Source organism: Strigops habroptila, chromosome Z (genome assembly GCF_004027225.2).
Source record: "Strigops habroptila isolate Jane chromosome Z, bStrHab1.2.pri, whole genome shotgun sequence".
NCBI lineage: Eukaryota > Metazoa > Chordata > Aves > Psittaciformes > Psittacidae > Strigops > Strigops habroptila.
In genome coordinates this window covers 71,700,501-71,722,467 of record NC_044302.2, presented here as the reverse complement: position 1 = coordinate 71,722,467, position 21,967 = coordinate 71,700,501, and the positions used below count along the sequence as shown (strand labels likewise).

General features: G+C 39.1%; 1 protein-coding gene across 1 annotated transcript in view; it reads left to right on the top strand.

The window, feature by feature from the left end:
• The first annotated feature begins 2,075 nt into the window (after nt 1-2,075).
• The window catches only part of LOC115601040, a 37,773-nt gene continuing 17,881 nt past the window's right edge, over nt 2,076-21,967 (top strand). The window contains exons 1-3 of the mRNA XM_030470563.1: nt 2,076-2,329; nt 3,613-4,063; nt 17,177-17,422. Coding sequence (XP_030326423.1) covers nt 2,076-2,329; nt 3,613-4,063; nt 17,177-17,422 — 951 coding nt within the window. The remainder of the gene's footprint in view (nt 2,330-3,612; nt 4,064-17,176; nt 17,423-21,967) is intronic.

The following is a 21,967-nucleotide window of genomic DNA, read 5'->3' as shown; positions in this document are numbered from 1 at the left end:
GTGGAATTCAGATGCTGACTTGTCATGCTTTGTTTTGGGTTTGGTTTTTTTTTCAACTCAGGAACATGTAGGCTCTCTTTGGCCCAATTTGCCATAAATAGACTGTTACACACTAGTTCATGTGTACTGGATTTAGTTGTAAATGCATTGAAGTTGTAAAAGTAACACTCATATAAACTATTCAAGCAGCTCCTTGATTTAACTTGAGTTTTGCTGGTGGCTGGTTTATAGAGCTCAGTTGTCATGGCCGGCATTTGAAGGCAGTCGTTTACTGAGCATCAGGAGTACTACAGAGGCTGAAGGAAGAGCTAACAAAGATAAACTGATATTTAGAGCACTGAATCTGTGTCTGGATATTCTTTTAAATGTGCATATGCAGCAAATGTCATGGAATGGAGTCAAACATGCAGCTTTCTGCTCCTCCAGCTCTTTCCCCTTCAGTAACAAAAGTCTGAGAGTCACAACAAAGAAGCCAGGCTAAAATACACTACATCCTTCTGGGTAGGTTTTGCTGCTATTGGGAAATCCTTATAGATTAAGAATCAGAGAAGATGATTGTCTGTGTTTATGAAACAAGTGACTATAGATACCCAGTTGTGATTATGATGGTGGAAGTGGTTACTGATGGCTGACCTCAATATAGAAAACCTTTTCAAGTGAGGCACATTGGGAATCTATTGTGGTTGAAGTCCTGTTCATTTCATCAGCCTTTTAACTGAAGAGCAGATGATGGGCTAGACAGTGGCTGTCTGAAGTGTATAGTGGCACTAAGATAGAAGAGGTTTCAAGAATGGTGAAGGAAAAGTTCAAAATCCATCAAAACACTCTGCAGTGCAAGAATTGCAATAAAGGAAATTAAAAATCAGCAGATTGTCATGATAAGATAATATTGACAAAGAGTTGTAGAGACAATCAGTAACAAATTGCTGACCTACGAATTGTGGTGTACAACTTGCTGTTTAAAATGACCCTGAGATGAGAAGGGTCAAATTTGGCAAATCTGAAACTTTTTCTTCGGACGCGATTCACAGCATTCACCAAAACCCTGGGAAAGTGGATAGATATATAGAGAAGTAAGAGATGTTTGCTGATTATATAAAATTATTCAGATCAGTTAAATAAAAAATGATTGCAAAGTGCTGCAGGAGGATGTCACCATACTGAGTGACTTGGCAATAAAGTGAAAGATAAATGCAGTGCTGTGAAAGTAATGCATCTGGGAAAAAACACTTACCTGTATGTACACATTTTGTATATATACCCAGTGTTGGGCTCTAAATGAACTATTATTATTCATAAGGAAGATAGTAGAGGCATTGTGGCTCTTTCTATGAAAACATCAGCTTAATACCCAGAGAGAGTTAAAAAGAAAAATCAACTGTTAGGAATTACTATGAAAGAAAAATAGAGCAAAACAGAAAACATTATTACGCCCCAAGTCCGAGATGTGCTTGTATCATTAACATTAAGCACAGCTGTCATTACAGCATCTCAAAAAGGACACAATAAAACTAGAAAGAGAGAAAGATGACAACAGTGTTCCATTTGTTTCCACATGAGGATAGATTAAACAGAGTAGGCTTCTTTAGTCTGGAAGTATGGGATAAATCCAAGAATGATGAGGAGAAAGTGAACAGGGACTGATTAGTCACACTTTCCTGCAATAGAATGAAGATGGAGAAAATGACATTATTTGGCAGTATGTTTAAAACAAACAAGGTTTTCTCTTCCCCACACAATACGTAATGACACTATAGGATTTGTTGTCAGGAGACATGGCCAGAAAGAAACTAAAAATGTTCCAAAAAATAAAAGTACACCAAGCAGTCTTATATTCAAGTATGGAAACTTTATAGATGTTAAAAGCTAAGAAACCATGCTAGTGGAAGTATTGTATTACTTTTGACCCATTATATTTGCTTTAAGCACCACCTTCAAATTGACACCATTTGGAAAGGTGATACTATGTTGTCCGGGCCTATAAACCACAAAAAAAAAAACCAACAAAAAAACCGAAAAAACAAAAAACCAACCCAGTTGGATGGTGGGGCTCAGAGGACCATGGTTAATGGGCCATGTCTTACCTGGACGTGTATAACAATTGGAGTCCTGCAGGGTCTGTTCTGGAAGCTGTTCTGTTCGACATCTCTATCAGTGATCCAGAGGAGAGGATGAAGGTTGCAGATGACACCAAGGAGGAACCAGTTGATTCACTCAGGGGCCGGCCTGCCATTCAGGGGAAGGAAGGGGCTGAGCGAGGCACCATAAAATTCAGCATGGGCAGAGGCCAAGCTCTGCTTCAGGAAGACAGAGCCCTGCAGGGGTGCAGGTTAGGATAAGGAGGCTAGGGAACAGCTCTGAGGAAATGACACTGGGCCCTGGTAGGTAGTGAGCTTAACTGAGGCTAGGAGACACCCTCATGACCAAGCCAGCCTGAATTATCCTGTGAAATTATGACCATGTTGTGTGATTTGATCCTACACGGCTACTAAGTTCTGTTCTGCTTTCTGTTTTTATATATATAGCTATCTGGGTACACGTTATTCTACAGACCTTGACTTTTGTGCATAAACCTCTTTATGTGCAAGACATTTCTTGTTCTTCAATAGCCTAATCAGGGAGACTAAAATTTTCTAAATTTATGTCTGATTTTGTGTTTCTGTTACTCAGGTAACCAGACTCCTCTTCTATGCAGGAACTAGGAAGAAAAAAAAAGGTTGAAAGTTATTTAATCGCTGACAAGAATGGGTATATGTGTATGTGTGTTAATGGATTACAGAAGGAGACAGAAATGTGCTCAAAATGCATCAAATCGGGGGCACTAAAGTTAAGCAACTTTGAAGGCTGCTTTGTGTACACTGTCAAAGCCTCTCAGAAGTGGGACTGACTGGGAGACCATTACTCCTAATGAGCATTGCAGCCAAAGCAACCAAGGGACATAATCTGCTGGAATATTTGGATTCTTCTGCTTGTACTAACTCGTATCTGTATAGAGAAATAAGTGAGCTTAAGCTGTTAATAGTAGAAACCTCCTGCCCTTTCTTTTTGGAGACTTTTGTGACTTTTGATGTCTTAGAGGATGTGTTTATAGGAGACCAATGGAAAAATGCTGTTACTGGTTTTTGAGGAATATTTTTCATGTATAAATCATTCCTTTCTTCTCAAGGAGGCTAGGCATGGAGAGTTATTTTTGACTACAAAACTGTATGATTCACAGCTCTCTATCATGTATACTTCTGTATCACTTATACTTCTGAAATATTCTAATCTCATTTGTTAACTTTTTTCACCTTATATGCACTCTTATTTTCATATATAATATCAGCTCACTGTGGGTTAGGCATCAGAATTGAAATCAGGAAAGTGAGAAATTTAGTTCCTGTAGATCATTAAAGATATTTTTTTGATAAAAGTGGTGGAGAAGCCAATGAGGAAAGGTGTGTTGCTGGACCTTGTACTAACAAACCAGGAGGGACTGGTTGAAGATGTAAAGGTTGGGGGCAGCCTTGGTTGTAGCAATCAGGTTCCTGCGTGGGGACACAAAACAGTAAGCAGGACTAGAACCCTAAACTTCTGAAGAGCTAACTCTGGCCTCTTCAAAAACGTAATTAGAGGAGTCCAATACGATAAGGCTCTAGAAAAGAAGGGAGAACAAGAGAGATGGTCAATATTTAAGCACCACTTCCTCCAAACTCAAGACCAGGGTATACCCATGATGAAGAAATCAGGCAAAGCGAGCAGGAGACCTGCCTGGATGAGCAGGGAGCACCTAGTAAATCCCACATGCAAGAAAGAAATTTATGGGATGTGCAAAAAGGGACAGGCCAAGTGGGAGCACTATAGGAACATCATCAGGGTATGCAGGGATGTGGCAAAGAAGGCCATGGCCCACTTAGGACTGCGTCTGGCAAAGAACATCAAGAACGAGAAGAAGGGCTTCTACAAGTATATCAGTAGCAAAAAGATTAGGGAAAACATGGGGCTGCTGCTGAATCAGATGGGTGTCCGGGTAACGGAAGACACAGAGAAGGTGGAATTACTGAATGCGTTCTTTGCCTTGGAGGTAAGAGAAGGCAGCTGGAAAAAGGAAGACTTCCCCCAGGTCATAGAGGGTTGGGTTAGGGATAGGCTAGACAGACTTACACCCATAAACCCATGGGCCCTGATGGGATGCACCCAAGGGTACTGAGGCAGCTGGCACATGTTGCTCTGCCACTCTCCACCATCTTTGAAAAATCATGGAGAACGGGACTGATGCCCAATGTTTGGAGGAAGGCTGATGCTATTCCCATCTTCAAAAAGGGCAAGAAGGAGAACCTGGGAAACTACCATCCAGTCAGCCTCACTTCCATCCCTGAGGATGGGCAAGGTGATGGAACAGGTCTTTCTGGAGTCCATCACCCAGCATGTAGAAAAGTAGAAGGTCATTGGGAATAGTCAGCATGAGTTCACCAAGGGTAAATCTTGCTTGATCAGTCTGATAGCCTTCTATGATTACACGGCAGGATGGGTCAGTGAGGGGAGAGCAGTGGATGTTATCTACCTAGACTTCAGGAACGCTTTTGATACTGTCTCCCATAACATCCTTGTAGGTAAGCTTAGGAAATGTGAGTTAGATGAAGCAGTTAGGACAGTGAGGTGAATCAAAAACTGGCTGAATAGCAGAGTTCAGAGAGTCATGATCAGTAGAGTAGAATCCAGTTCGAGGCCTGTGGTCAGTGGCATTCCCTGGGAATCAATACCGGGTCCAGTCTTATTCAACTGGTCTAATAACAACCTTGATGAAGGGCCAGCAAGTTTGCTAGTCTCAGCAAGTTTGCTGATGGCACGAAGCTGGGGGCAGTGGCTGATACACCTGGAGGCTGTGCTGCCATTTAGTGGGACCTTGATAGGCTGTAGAATTGGGCAGAGGGAAAAATAATGAGGTTCAACAAGAGCAAGTGTAGGGTACTGTACCTGGGAGGAAGAATCCCAAGGACCAGTACAGGTTGGGGTGTGACCCACTAGAGAGCAGTTCAGCTGAGAAGGACCTGGGCGTACCGCTGGACAACAAGTTGACTATGAGCCAACAGTGTGCCCTTGCGGCCAGGAGGGCCAATAGTATCCTGGAGTGCGTAGGAAGAAGTGTGGCAAGCAGGTTCAGGGAGGTGATCCTCCCTCTCTACTCGACCCTGGTGAAGCCACATCTGGAGTACTGTGTCCAGTTCTTGGCTCCTCAGTACAAGAAAGACAAGGAGCTGCTGGCGAGAGTCCAACAGAGGCCACAAAGATGATGAGAGGTCTGGAACACCTCTCTTCCGAGCTGGGCCTGTTTAGTCTAGAGAAGACTGACAGGGGTCTCATTAATGCATGTAAATATCTCAAGGGTGAATGCCAAGATGATGGTGTCAGGCTCTTTCCAGTGGCGCCCAGTGACAGGACGAGGAGCAATGGCCATAAACTAAAATACAATAAGCTTCACCTCTACATGAGGAAAAGGTGGCAGAGGGTGGCAGAGCTCTGGAACAGGTTGCCCAGGTTGTGCAAGGAGTCTCCCTCCCTCTCTGGAGACATTCAAAATCCGCCTGAATGCATTCCTGTGTAATCTGCTCTATATGGCCCTGCCTTCAGGGGGGTTGGACTACATGATCTCCAGAAATCCCTTCCAACTCCAACAATTCTATCATTCTGTGATTCTGTGAAATCTCTAGTGTCCAGTGTCCATTCATATTAATTTATGTAATGTTTTGAGAGTCCTTTATGCTTCCAAAGGAGAATAAAAATGAGAATTTGGTTTCTGGCTTGCCAAGAGTCCTGAAATGCAGCAATTTCATTTTAGTTGTCTGAGACTGTCTTGAATGCACAGGTTTAAAAAACAGCTCCTCTCAGTAACCTCCCCCATTATATCATTATAACAGTATTGCAGACTAAAAAAAGCCTTAGTCTCTTTCTGATGGTATGGCTGTTTAGAAAACATCGCTAGTCAGTATTAATACTCAGTATTTAAGCAGGGTGATATATCTGTCTATCTTTGTATGTATTCAGTAACAATGACAATTTAAAACCTGATAAAACTGGTTTGTTACAAAGAAAGAGTTAGTTAACAGGAGAGAAACTAAAAAATCTATAAAAAAGTTGCAATTTTGCTGTTCAAATAGGTTAATTTATTTTTGTTGGTGTAAGGTATGAGACATTATGATGTAGAAATAACCTAAAATGTATGAGGGACTACATTGCTGATGTTAGTCAAATGACATGGTCAATATTTGTCATGAAACACAACATTCTCCCAAATATACGAAGTATATACTAGGAGAGGGTTGCTTAATTTTAAAGCTAGCTGGAGTCTGTTTGAGTATGTGTTCCAGATTTGTGAACATTTGCTCATTTGTTAGTAGATGAGTCTACAGTGGAGCCAGATGCTTAGCTATAGGGGGCACTCTGAGCAGCATTTCCTGAGACACATTCACCTCCAGCAAGAACCAAGAATTGTAAATAGCTATCTTGAGCCAGGGACCAAGTTGTTATGGAAGTCTAGTAAGTCTAAAGAATTTGTGTTCTTCATTTGATTTGCTCAGTAAATCCCTTTATAGCCTTTATATTATTTCAGAATCATTTTTGATAATACACCGAGCTCTCCATTTTTTCCCAGCCATTCTTTTTACAGTATGGCTCCAGGTGCTTTAGATGTTCTTTGGGAATACAGGAGTGTTAGTTTTTGTTTTTCTGTATCACACAATAAAAATAAAGAGAGGATGAGTGTACTGGGTTGAGGGGAAATTCTGGAGAACCTTTAGGCAGCAGATATGAGTGCTACTCCACGTCCACAAACTAAATGTACAGAGCTGTGTCCAAGTTCATAAAATAAGTGGTATTCAGAATACAAACATATTTATATAAAAATCTGATCAAAAAAATTACAGTAGAGCTAATGAACTATCAGCAATTTTGAAGATGTAACCCCAGCTGTGGGAGGTGAGAACCTGAAAACCTGCTCCTAGAAGTCAAGAATATACGAATCACAGTGTATCAATCTGTTTCCCTGAATATTACTTCCCTGAAAACAAAATGATCTGATTACATATCTGAATGAATCACATGGATGCTGCAGCTACCTCTGCAAACCTTTCATTAAGGTTGTGAATGAAAGCAATATAGGTTGAAGCCTTAAATCCTGTAACTCCTTTAGACTGAGAGTGATTGCAGAGGCACTGCTATCATAAAACTCAGGTGCAAATTTACTTGGAAAAAAAGTGGTTGGAGCCTCAGCTAGCTTTCTTTCTGTACCAGTGTTTGATTTATTTCTCGTATGTGTGAATTTTTACTACACTGGGGTCTTTAACTATTGTTTTTCAAGGAAATTTCCTCTTATTTCTTCTTAGTTTCATACACTGGCTTTCATGCGTTAACATGTTACTGCCATTGCACAGGACTGTTAGGTTTATGTTTCTTACTAGAAATTAGATATTGGTTTGGGTCTTTAATGCTGTACTGATCTTTGTGTTTCAGAGCTCAAATCAGCATTTCAGTTTCTGTGGTTCACAGTTTATTAATCAGGAATGATAAAGAGCCAGAAAAGCTGGGATTTGTATCACAACAGTGTGGAGAAATGCTCAAAATCAGAAACATTCTCTATTTGAAATGCAATACTAATACTAACATTTTTGTCAAAGTTCAGCAAATCATAACTTTGGATGATGATTACAGTGGCTAGCCACCTATATATGGAGCTAACTTGTCTTTTTAAAAGCACTGTGCAAATGTGTGGACTGCTGAGAGACTGGCCTTTCCTACAGTTCTGCTTTCTGATGTTGACTTGAAATTAAATGGTCACAGTATAACAAGGTTTCAAAAGATGAAATCTCAAAAGGGACAAGGTTTGGTTTTCTGTTCTGATAAGAGTTTCTTGCTATCCCATCCTTCTTGACTCCCATCCTTTAGGAGGAAGAGGTTTGCAGCAGTTGCTGTGCACTATAATAATAAAAACTATTCTTACCTAATTTTCTAAAGCTCCTTTAAAGTCTTTTTACAATTAGACTGCAACCGTTCTAGAGATTTTCAATCTAAATTAAAAAAAAAAGGTAATCAAGGCAGTATGACTGTTCAGCCCTTAGGGAAGATTATCCATATTCAGTCCCTTCTAATGGCCTATTGCAACCTGATATATTGGCAGTCATCCAGCCTGTGCAGCAGGGCTAACATAGGCTCAGGCCTTGAGCCCTCAGAAGAACTTTCTTTTAAAATAAAACAGCATGGTTTGCTTGACATATTTCACTTTTTTCTTTCTTTTCTTACATCCTTACTTGGACTGATTTTTACCTTGAGCCTTTAAAAGGTCTTTTGTGTTAAATTAAACCAGCATGTTTTGTTTGACATGTTCCTTTTCTTTCCTTTTTTTCTTATATCCTTACTTGGAGTGATTTTTACCTTGCTGTGATTGCTGACAAAACCCATCCTCAAAATTCTGTCAGAGGAAAGGGAGATATTCAGCAGCATTATAGCCAGTTTACGCTTCTTTGCAACAAATGTTCCCTACTTTTCTTCAATCCATCTCATTAACATCAGTGCCCAGTTTATAAATTGCAGGAAGTCTAGGAAGTGTAGATGACTAGGGATAATCACTGTTGTGTACAAAGTGACTAATACATGTTGTATTAGACATACCTCTGTTGTATCCAGAGGTATGTCACTGATATATGAAGAGAAACTAGAAATGTATAGAAAGGCAGGATCTGGCCATCGTGGATATACCATGGCTTCAAACCTTTAGGTACATCATTCTTGTGGGAGCTGTGGGGAGTTGTTATGTCTCTGGTAGATAAAGATTCCTCAGAGCGATTTCAGCAATTCCTGTGAAGTCAATTTTCTTGCCTATGTATAGGAGTCTCCAAGCTTTCTGAGAAGTAAATAAGGCTGTGGGAATTAAAGTTTCTCATTCTCTCATGAATCCACAGAAGGAATTACTGTGTTGGTTTTAAACAGCACGAGAAAGGTCTATCTCCAAAGGAGTTTGGGGCAGTCTGGCTCCTGAAGGGTAGGGAATAAATTAAGCATATGTAGACAAGGTTTATTGATTAGGCTTTTAGGACTTCTGCCTCCACAGCTCTCTGACCAGATTTGCAGCACTCCTAGGAAAGCTAGCACACTAGCTTAAGTAGCATTTGAGAAAAAGACATCCCTGGATTCAGGAAATATAGCTGTCTGCCCTGTGCTCACATGTATTTGCATACTGGGCAAGAATCCACCCCTCTGTCATGATATTTCAGATTCTAGGTTTGTGACAACTCTTCATGTTTGTCTGTTTACTGTGGGGTTATTGAATCATCACTGTGGTTATTTGGGGGCAAGAATTATATGCACATTTACTCCCATCTCTCAGTCTGGGCTTCAGAGCATTTCTTTCACCCCTGCGTTTGTTTCATGGAAGCAATGCTCATACGGACACCAGAATAACGTTGACAGAATTCACCCTCTGTCATTCTTTGCACATCACTGCTCTTAGAGAGAGATTGATCCTGAAAAGTGATCAGGATCTGGTTAGTTCAGGGTGCTGTTTGCAGATAAATTGAATGCATTTATTTGTTTTTTTGTTCTCATGCTGCATTTCCTAATTATGAAAGCGAGATACTGCCCGCAAACTCTGCATCAGAGCAGCAGTAAGTAATACTGCACAGTGCTCAGAAAAGGAAAAGAAACAAAGGACTGTTTCAGTGAAACTTAAAATGAAGTACACGCATTTATTCCCTGGACTGGGGAGATAAGTGTTTGTATACTGATGGAATTTCTGATGATTTTCTCATCTGATTTTTTTTCTGCATATTTCAGGAAATGGTTCATTTGTCTAGCTAGTGCCCATTAAGAGAAGCATATAATATGGGTAGGATTTCTCTTGATTAAACTTAGTACGTACACCCAAGTCAACAATAATACAACTTTCCTAAAAATATATGTTTCTCATATGTCATCAGTGCTTGGAATGCCAGGCAAATGTGATTCATATGCAAGTGTAATAAAGTGGAAAAGTCATCAGTGTTCTTGTAAGTCTTTCTGGTTTCTTTCTGGAGATTCCAGCAATTTCTAAAAATATGCACTGTCTTTTCAATTTTGCTGCCAAAAAAAAAAAAGAAAAAAAGCTAGTTCATTCTGTAACATAACCCCGTAATGTTTCTGCCTTATATTCAGCTTTTATATTACTCAATACTGTTTGAAGTGTTTCCAAGGTGACATCCACCTCACCCTGGCTTAGTAAAGTATTTAATTAGTATAATGACTAGCCAGTATGATGAGGGGAAAAATTCTCTCTGGGTCAAGTCAGGAGGCAAACTTACCCTGAACTATAACTGAAGCGTTTTAAGCAAACTGCTCTTTTATTAGAGGCACTGTTTTTTATCATAAGTACTTGACCTTTTTCTGTATCTTGATTTTCTCCTTTTTCTTATTTTCCAAAGAAAAAAAATATTTGAAGATGTATTTTTTAGGGAGACACCATTTCTTATCATAATTATAATGTGGTTTTTTTTTTTCTTTCCATACATAACAGTCTTGGAAACATTGGCTACCGTTTTGTTTTATGTGGATGCATCGTAAGAAATGGTATGTAAGCTTTCGTTTCCTCTGTAGACAATGATAAATATTGCTAGGAACTCAATAGGTGGCACTCTTACCTCTGAGCTGGCCTCATGTAATCTTGTTATGCTGAAAGAGAGACAATACAAAAAAACCCGAACAAAAAAAGAGGTAAATATTAAAAAATGAATGTGTAGAGCAGGGGTGATCCAATTCTGAAATTAGCTTCTGGTTTTTTCTTCAGTTGTGACACCCTCTTATCTCTCTTGAAAGGTGTTATTTGGTGACCATTTTATAAGTGAGAAGCCAGCCTAAAACATATAAATACACATATGACTAATAATACAAATAATGCTCTTTGTATTCAGCAGCAATACAGAGAAAAGCATCTCTCATGACCTGTGGCCTCCCAAGGAAATAACTGGCTACCCACAGAACCCAGAGTGGAAATGGCCAGGCCAGGTGGGAGAACACAAATGCTCTTGAGAACTCTGTTATTTTGCTCTGACTAGTGCTTAGAAAAGTGATTCCAAAACCCTGCAAGAGAGACAATAATTACATTATTTTCTGGCAGTGTGGCAGGAAGTGGCAAAACCTATTCCCATTTTGTAACATTAGGGTTGACTAAAACTCAGGAAAATCTTCAGACTTCAGCATGTTTATTCTAGTAGAAAAAATCCCATTAACGTTAATGCATTTTGGATCATGGTCTAGCTTTCTGGTTGTTATACGATATCTCAGGAGAGATTTCGTAAGGTTTGGAAGTCAGCAAACTTTGCCTAGCCATTGGCAATTCTCGACATTAATATTTAGAATTAGGAATCAGGAGATCTGCTTTCTCTTGAGCCCATACCAGAGGCTTGGCAGGTTATTCAACTTCCCTATCTTGGTATCTATGTTAGCAAAGTAGAGATAATAACAGTATTACCATCTCTTGTTCTTACTACCTTGCTAAGTTGCTGTGACAATTAACTTCTTTTTGAAGTCCTTAGAGACCTTCAGAGACTGCTGTGTGAGTGCAAACCTTGTTTTATTTTATTATTCAATGTGTTCTATCTAAGGCCCAGGAGATATTTGGTTTACATTTTGAAACTTGCCATAGGAGGAATTATTACTGAGAGCTTCAGAGAACAATTAAATCACACAGAACTTTTATGAAAAAGAATGAGACCAAAAAAGAAAAGGGGGGGGGGGGGGGGGGGGAAAGAAAAAAAAAATAACCCTCTTGAACCTAAACCTTCAATCTAAACAGAACATTTCTGTACTCTTTACTTCTGCAAAAAGCCTACAGACATCTTTACTGAAATTTATAAACAAAACCCATCAGAGAGATCCCTATTTCATATAACAGGTCTCTGGGATTCAATCATTTTTACGACATTTTGGGATTGCTTTTCTTTAATATAGTGCAAGGGTTAGTAGTCCTGTTAGGAGATATGAGCCAAAGCTTTCACTTGTAAGTTGCACATTGTGGATGAAATACCTCATGATATGTTTAAATAAATAAACCTGCCTGTGATTTCATGGCATTTGACGTAGTGCACCTTTGTCTTCTAGCAAAATTTTTTTCCAAATATTTATTAAATTTCAACTGCAGCACATACTACGCACACTCTTTTTTCAATGCTAACCCCCCCAGAAGCTGGGGAAGAAGGAACACTATGCAATTCTCAGAAGGTTGTAGTGCACTTACACACTTATTTTGCCAATTTCTTATAGTGGATGGTTTTCCAAAACCTTTGAACTGCAGCTTCATTTTGGCAAGAGGAAAAATACCCCGTTTAATTAATAAGACATAGCAGAGCTTGAATAAGTGCATATTTATGATCAAAGCTGCTTGTCCAAAATGAATATCCTCTAGTACAATTCAAACAGTGGAATGTCTGAATAGAAGAACTCAATTTTATTATGAACTGTTACTTTTTGTAAAAAAATTTGTGTAATCTTAATTAAATGAACAGGCTAATAAGCTCTGAGTGGTGAATTCTGTTGTTTTGCACTCTAGCCAATTAGATTATTCAGTTTTTCAGGCGTTCTCTATTGTGCAGACTAAATGTCTAAATGTTTCTGCATGCCTGGCAAATATTTAAGCCTTGATAGATATTTGGGTGCCCTTGAATGTGATATCAACTACTAAATGTTGAGACAGAAATCTGAAGAAGCAGTATCTTCCTTTTCTGCATTAGGGCTCTTGAGATGTGTTTCTCTGTGTGTGCTCATGTGCTCACCTTCCATAGCTGTGTACCAAATCTTTCCTGGTAAACCCAGAACAGGACTGAAGATTACTATTGAGAACCATCTTCAACTTTCTGGTAAAATGTAGGAGTTGGAAAGGGGAATTAGATGTGAGCAAAGATAGAACTGGGATCCCATCAGTTCCTCTCTCAAAAAAATTATTTAAGAGTGAAAGCTGAAAGTGCAGTATGTGCTACTGAAGAGTACTGAGAGTGCACTGTGAAATTTTCATATTTAGAAATTATTGTTTTGAAATATTTTGTGTTTGGGGATGGAAGTTCTTCATTCATGTATGAAAAATCACAGGAAATTCAGGAATTTCTGACTCCAAAAAGAAAAATTAAGGGTGCACCATAAAACAGGCTGTGTGAAACCCAGTAATTAATCAACATTCATGAGATGACACCTCTGATCTATTATTAGAAGCATCTAAATGAGAAGTTCCCTGTTTTGCTTAAGACTGCTTTTCTAAACTATTAAAGGATACAACTCATGCTTCAATTAGGCAATGTAGTATAATCTTGTCTGTGGCTATGCTCTGAGGATGCACATCTGAGGAAGGTAACTGTGCCTTTTCAACATTCCCAAATGTAAGCAGCAGAAATTACATGTCTGGGGCATGGATATGAGTGAATCGGTTGAGAGAGGAGTTTAAAAAAGCTCCGGAGACTTGATCCTCTGCAGCTTTAAAGTAAAATTGTCCCTTCTTAACTTACCTTTCACAATGAATGGCTCATCTGGAAAGCCACAAAGACTTTTTTTGGCAGCCTCTCTTCTTCATTACAGTCCAAGCATTCTTACGCTTAGTGAAAAATCAGGGACTTAACCAGCAGGAAAGAGGATTCTTATTCTACTTAACTCATAGGGAAAAAAAAAAAAAAAAAAAATGGAGAATTTTCAAAGGACACATTCCTACTATTTATAAAATAGTAAAATATACTGTTTTGTTGAAATCTCTTTCACAAGTATTTTTTTTCAGATAAGTTCTTACATTGGCACTTATCATCTGGGCCCCAGACAACGAAAAAAAGAATATGAAAGTCAGTCCTTGAGTTGGAAGAGATAATCCAACCCTTATGGAAGAATTTTTTACCCCCCCCTTTTTTTTCTTTTTAATAGAATTTACTAGATAAAATATTTTGCAAGAGAACAATATTTGTGAAGAAAACCCAGTGGATGTGCACACGGGCCTCTCACCTGCAGCAGAATATATACCTAAGAAAACTAAGAAATTATGTACCCACCAAACAGGAATTGTGATGCCTTCTCACATTCTAGTCCTGTTATAATACATGCTTCTTGGTGTCTTTACTATTTTTGTGTTTGTTGCAAGCACATATACCCAGAGACAAGATGCAGCTTTGTGAGCGGTTTTAAACGTAGCTTCCAACCCTTTTCACAACTGCTTAACTGTCTCCACCATTCTATAGGAGAAGAGGTTAAAAAATACTGGTTTTACTGTCTCACCATGACGGTTTTTTACCAAGAAGTCATCTTTTTCTTTTCAGCATTTAAATGTGGTATTCTTACTTTCAACAGTCGCAGACAAAGCTGCTGTACTCTTCAGTATTGTTTCTACAGACCTTCTTACGCCTACTCTATTGATTAATGTACTTCTGTATGATACTGCTCTACTTCCTTATTATCTGTTAGTTGTACATTTGTTGAGCACTTAACTTCCCCATAAGAATGGTATTTTTTGAAACATCATTTGTAAAATATTAACAGTATTTTTTTTTTCCAGGTCTTTTTTCTTGTAGATATATCACTCACTAATATATAGTATCACGTCTGGTCCATGCACAAATGTGTATTTATTCAGACACTTTTATGCTGTTGCAGCTTGAGATCTGTTGGTGTTTTTGTCTTCCAGGATACACATGTCTTTACGAGCTAGTCAAATGAGAGGTAGGATCTCCTTGTATTTATGACTATATTTTAATCAGGATCACATAAATAAGTTGTTTTAAGAGGCCTGTGGCTTCAAAAAGTGCTCTTCAATTAGGCACTATAGTAGTACCTGTAGGCACTGATTTTTGGAAAGGAATGTTTGAATGAAAAACTATTTGATTCTACCTGCCTTGCCCTACCTACTGCCTTTTTTGAAATGAACCAGTTGTGTAATTCATTAAAACAAAAAAGCACCATAACAATGGCACTGAAGTTTCAGCCATGTTTTGAAAAGAGTACTGTACGAAAGAGCTGGATCCAGGGGTATGGTTAGGAATTGTTTGTAGAATTAAACTAAAATCACTTGAACAATTATTTCTTTTGAAGTATGTGCTGTTCTAGTATCATGGTAATTGGCCACTGGATGAGAAAGTGAAGCCACTATGATTACCACGAAGTGGTGGTGGTGGTGGTAGTGCATGGCAGGTGAGGTCCTTGTTTTTATTTGCCTTAGCCTAATGAGTTACAATCTCTGTGCCTATTCCTTTAGGAAAGAAAGAAAGAGAAGCTCCCTTTACAATATCCTCATGATACGAGATAGCAACCAGCCTTTCAGCTGTGTAATTATCTCATTCCTTACTGTTATCTGTGATATTTGCACCATCATTGGCATTCTGGATGGTTTCACTGCTCATTAACGTGTATCTGTATCTCTTCTGTTTCCATTTTATTACACTTCCAGTGGAGATTTTTGTTTGTTTTCCAAACATTTCAGAAAGCATATAAAACCAAATAAATGCTACAGGTGATTTCCTCACCTTTACCTGCAGTTAGGGTATTTAAATGCATTTAGAAGCATTTAAAATGGGAAAGAGCTCAATCCAAAATCTACTGATAACTATTCAAAAACAAATGTCCACTATGAAAGCAAGCTGAACCCTTGGATCCTTTTATTTTTAAGTTTCACTGATATGTTATTTGTGTTCTTAAAGCAGGAAAAACTGGAATGTGTTTTACTGCTTTAGAATAAAACAGCTTTTAAAATACATAGGATCATCACTCTTTGGGAAGCATATTGTTACAATAGGCAACTTTTTTCCATCTTTCTGCAATGCATGTCAGAGGATTCAAGGAAGAAAAGCATGTAGGCAAAATTTTAGTTTCAGTGCCCACTCCAAGTAATCAGTTGGTGGTAGCTGCTTTCTAGTTATTTGTTTTGTGTTGTTTTATAATCCAGAAAATTACTTACTGTACATGCTCAGGTATCTTTACATAAGATTGCAGAAGATTTCTTTGACATACTGACTCCTGCAGTGAAATCCTTTGATGTGGAGGTATCTGTTGTCTTGACACTATGCTTATGGAGGAGGCTGAGCTTATGAAAGACAGCTTGGAAGACAAGTTGTTCCTCCAAGATTATTAGCCCTGACACTCCAATTTTCTGACATGACTGAAATGTTTAGTTTTTGTGCTTGTTGCTTCCATATTTTACAGCTGTTTTGATCACTGTCATTTTGAACTTCTATCTTCTCTAAGAAGAGAGTTGCTGGTTGTTGTGGATCTTTTCTCACTATCCTTTCCTGTCTCATATTCTACAGTTCATCAGTTTATCACTTCATATGTTAACTCTTGGAAATGTATTAGATTTTCTACAGCATTCCATTCTACACGTTCGGGTGTGTAACGTAAATTTAAAGTTATATCTATGCCTATATATGAATTTCAACTACATGCTTCTAACCTTTATTTATTTGCATTGCAAATATAACAAATATACCAAAGTGAATTCTAAATTCTATGACTTTTTTCCCCATCATCCAGATTGCCACATTTGAATGGTACAGTGGTTCACAGTCTGCCTCTAGTGCTCATCAGCTTTATCAAGCTGATCAAGCTCCTGAGCAACCTCATCTCATTAGACCTGCTTTGTGCAGGAGGTTGGTCTAAACGACCACTGGAGCTCCCTTCAAATCTAAATTATTCTATTATTCACAATGCAAGTGTGTGTTAGGTGAAAACAACAATTTCTACCGTTTTAGTTGCCTTCTAGAAATAAAGCAATGAGAAACAAAGTTTGTTGAGCTACTATTTCATAGAATCATAGAACCTCGGGTTCAAAGGGAACCTACAGGACCATCTGGTCCAACATTTCTCGGCAAAAGCACAGTCTAGTCAAAATGTCCCAGCACTCTGTCCGGCTGAATGTTAAAAGTATCCAATGTTCGGGAATTCTCCACTTGCCTGTGGAGATTATTCCAGTGGCTGAGTGTTCTCACTGTGAAAAATTTTCCTCTTGTGTCCAGACACAGTTTGTTAAGCACGATTTTGCCCCTGGTGAATCCATGCTAGCTTTTCCTGATGATGGGCTTCATTTGACTTGTGGTAGTCCCAGGAGGATTTGCTCCATAACCTTCCCAGGGACTTAAGTAAGGCTATGGGCCTATAATTGCCTGGATTCTCCTTTAAGCCTTTCTTGTAGATGATGGTGATGTTATCCTTCTTCCAGTGTCTGGGGATGTCCCCTGATCCCCACAACTTCCCAAAGATTACGGAAAGCGATGTCACAACAATGTCAGCCAGCTCCTTTAACACCCTTGAGTGGATATCGTCAGGGCCCATTGATTTGCAGGGGTCAAGCTCCTGTAACAGTTCTCAGACCAACTCCTCCTTCACTGATGGTGGGCCTGTGTTGGCATCAACCTGGATTTTTGTTCCCAAGGCCTGGGGCTCAACAGTGCTCGTAAAGACAAAGGTGAAGGAAGTGTTGAGAACTTCTGCCATTTCAGCACTGTTGGTGACTAATTCCATCAGGCCAATAATTTCCTTCTGTTTCTGCTTGATGTTTATGTACCCGAAGAACCTTTCTTGTAGTTTTTGACATCTCTGGCCAATTTCAATTTGAGCTTTTCCTTTTCCAACTGCATCTCTGCACACCCTGGCAATGACCTTGTAGATCTCAATGGGTATTCATCTGCTTTTCTATCTCTGGTATGCTTCTCTTGGTTTTGAGCAGATCCAGAAGCTCACAGTTAAACCAAGCGAGTCTCTTGCTTTGCCTAGTTGCTTTACCTATAAAGGAATGAACTGGTTTGTGCTTCCAGGAGAGAGCTCTTTAAAATCTCCCAGGCTTCTTTATCCTCCATGGAAGCTTCCAGGAAATCCCTCTCAGCTAAGCTCTGATTGCTCTTCTTTAAATCTAAAACCTTTGCCTTAGTACTAACCTTCAGCATAGTGGTAATCTTCAGCATGCTCAGCTGGGTCTCAAGCTCCACCATAGTGTGATCACTGCTCCAAGGCTATTACTAACTGAGATAGTACAGAGCAGGTTTTCTTGTTTTGTGAGTAAGAAGTCCAGCAGTGCCTCATTCCTGGTTGGTGCATCTAACATTTGTATGAGGAAGCAGTCTTCTATGCATTCCAGGAACTTGATGGATGATGTGAGCTGCTGTATTGCTCTTCCAATAAATGTCTGGGTGGTTGAAGTTACCCATAAGTATTTGGTTCTGCTGACATGAATCTTCCTTAAGTGATCCAAATATTGTTTCATTGGCATTATGGTCTTGATTTTGAGGTCAGTAGCAGATGCCTATTGTAAGATCTCCTTGGAGATCACCCTTTTGATCTTGACCCAGAGGCATTTGATAGGTGTTCACAATTGCTGTAGCTGAATTCTGTACATTCAAGGTTCTCCTTAACATAAAGTGCATTTCCTCCTCCTCTTCTTCCTTGCCTGTCTTTATGAAACTGCCTATAGCCATGCATTGCAATCCTCCAGTCAGGTGAGTTGTCCCACCATGTTTGAGTTATTCCTATACCATAACTTTCTGACTGGGTGTGAAGTTCCACTTCTTCCTGTTTGTTGCCCAGGCTGCGTGCACTGGTATACCTGCACTTTAGGTGGCGGTATTTAGAAGAGGCTAGATCCAGAAACCCTCTGTCTATAAAGTTCTGGTATATCTTACATTGTGGATCACACAGTGAAGACACACCTGAGCTGAAACTGATCTGACCCAGCATGTCCAGTCTACAAAGTACAGTGCAATGCAATGAAAAGTTCTCAGTCACTGAAATGGTCATTTTGCGTTAGTGTATTTGGTGGTGCACACCAGCCTGCTGATCAGACTGCTTTTGCCCTATAATCTGTCTTGCAGTCTGGATAGCTCTTAGGATTTATGTGGCACCTAAGGTTTTCTTACAACAGAAGCTCAGAGGTTAGATTTACACATCTCAATGAAATTTGCTTGGGATTTGGTGTGTTAGAAGTTGAACTCCTCTGAGAATCCTGCCGTGACAGGCATCTTCAGGCTGCACCTTTCATAAAGTAGATGTTACCAGGTTAATTACAAAACAGAGCAGCCACTGCATTTTCATACTAGGAAAGGATTTTGTAACTGCATATAAGCCAAATGGCTAAACTATTCCTTCTACAGGCGAAATACTGAGATCCTGTATGTAGTCCTCAAAAGAAAAGGGGTTCTCATTCACAGCTCACAGTTCACTGGAGAGTTTCCTAAACATGCAGCTCCTGCAAGGATTAGACTGGTGCTTTCTGGCCCTCTTCAGCTGTAGGCAGAAGTACAATACGAGCAGATAAGAGTGAGCAGGATGGAAAGTCCAGTGATGAAGATAAATCCCTTGGAAGATGGAGATAAGGAAAACAGACCTTGTTTTTCAGCGCTGAGGAGGCTACAATGAAGAGACTTACTGGAGGGAAAGAAAACTGTTGCTTAGGCACAGACTGTGCCTAAAATTTCATTTTTTCTCAGATATTAGATTAACAGAACATTTTCTCTCAAAATATAATTTAAATCTTGGAAGATCTTGCCCTGGACACCCTTGAGTCTTACTGGCTACTTAAAGGTTCTCAGCCATTGTAAGACACCTCAGAAGATGCCCCAAACCAGCAGTCTCTGCTACATTTATAAGTCATTAATAAACCACAGTTTGTTGCCCTGCCATGCTAATGTTTTTTATCGTCTTCTGACACTCAACTTCCCCTGTGAAAAAGAGGGGGAAGAAGATTGTTTGAAAAACTGCCTAAGATCCATAGTTTCCTGTTGATTCCAAGAAACATTCCTCAGTAAAGGAACTGTTTACAAACTGGTTCTTAAGAGCTTTGGCTGCAACTGGATAAGGTCAAATAACAACTCTCACAGCTATTGTACCACTGGTAATTATTGCTATACTTGCAATGTCCTGGAAAGTGCTCCTGGGGTTTTTTGGTCCCAGTTTCCAAGCTTCTTGCCTGCCTTACAGGCAACATAGAGACATCTTTGCCAAAAAGCAGCTGAAGGAATAAGAACAACTTTCCATGACCATTGTGACACTAAAGTGGGACTCAATGAAATAGCTGAAGAGAAGAAAGGCAGAGGAAGGTGAGGTATCAGGAAAGAGCAGAAAACTCTACAGCTTTTTAAGTCCTCCTCCTCAAGAAATATTGACTAAAGCCACATGGAAGGTTTCTTCTTAAGCACATTTTAAAAAGCTTTCATAAATATCACAATAAAGTGAAAGTCATTGCTAGTTAAACCCTAACACCAGCATAAGCTTATTTCTTATTCAGATGACTGAGCTACAACAGAGAAGAGGCACTGGGATAGCACAGGATTTATGCTGCAAAATTTGAAATATCTTTCTGCATGAACTAATAAAGGACACTCTCCATATTCTATTCTAATGGCCAATAAAGTATAAGATGGCTAGAAAAATAAGGTGGCAGAAACATGGAATATGTTAGAAAATTATATTTACACTAGAGCCAATTACCACAGCAGCATTTTACTTTATAATGCAAACTTTTCCTGTAAACTGTTGTGTGCCAAGTCTTCCAATGAGGGAATAGGTTGTCAAATCTCATTCCAAACTACAAAAAAAATTTCCATTACCCACCACGATTTCCACATTTAATAAGTCATATACAAGGGTTTGGCTAGAAAACACAAATATATGCTGGGAAAAGGAGCATAAGAAGTCCCCAAAGACCTTTGTGTCCACAACTTGTCTGCCAGCAGAATTCAAGGCAACTTTTAGGCTGCTTTAATTTGTGCTCCTTGGCAAAATACAGATAGGGTTTGGTGCTGAATTGGCATATCTGCTATCCTCACAAACACTTCTGTGGCGGCCACTTCAGCCTGTAGCCATGGCTGGACATCAGGAAAACTCCAATAGTATGTTTGAGTTTTTTCTGCCTTTTTTTCATATGCAAGGGAATAGCATTCACCACAATGCCTGGCCATCTACTGATCGGCATAGGTACACCTTAACTGCTTCCATTCTTGTTGGCAGCAGCAACATCTGAGTCCAATAGTAAGAGGACTGTCATGCAAGGATAAATATATTTCGCAACGCCTTGATGGTACAATCACTTTTGAATTCCATCTAGTTATTGAAATTGGTTTCCAACAGATTTTTGAAGACAATTATGATAGTGATTTTGACCATTGAAACCCTAAAGAAGTGGTTATGTTTTAATTGCTGCAGATTTGTCTAAGAGATGTCGTAAGAACTGAGGTTAACTGAGGTATTTGGGCTGTCATTCGTTCTGTTTAAACAGAAAATGATAGTAGGGTAAGGGCATTTCACCTGATACTTCAGTATTGCCCAAAATACTTGCTTTCTTGCTATGACACTGGTTGGGAGGGTTCACACATGGAAATACTTATTTTGAGGGCTTTTTCACAGCTCTGCAATCAATTGAGGGAAGGCTTTTTTCAATAATGTGATTTTAAATCCTAAACTTCCATTTTTTTCAGGCTAACAGGCATTGAGGATGTTATTCACAATGCTATAAAAGTCTTTCTTTAAAAAAAAATGGTTATGAAAATATCCCTTTCAAAATGACATGACAGTGAGTACATGCCATGTCTGTGGGATACCGTCACTTTTGGCATCTGTGGTGAAATATGGAGGGAAAGAAAATCCAGAGAAGGAAGCAGTAAAAGTGTGTTGGACTTCAGATTTCAAAGTACACATGACATGGTTGCCTTGGCCAGTTGTGGATATACTTAATATCTTAATCAAAATGTTCAAATAAGACCCATATGTTGGATTTTACGATTTAGCAGATATGTCACAAGCTACCAAAAAGATGCAGCTGTGCAAACTTTCATATTTTGTAGGCCTTCATTCCTGCATGAATATAAGTGTTTGATAACTGCTTACCCCAGCTGGACAAGCCATGTCCAATAAAACATCCTACAGTAGCTTTCATGGGTAGTATGATATCATATTTGTTTTATTTATTCTTAAATTAAGAAACTGTTTGCAAATTCTTTGCCAAAAACACCAAAGGCAAGAC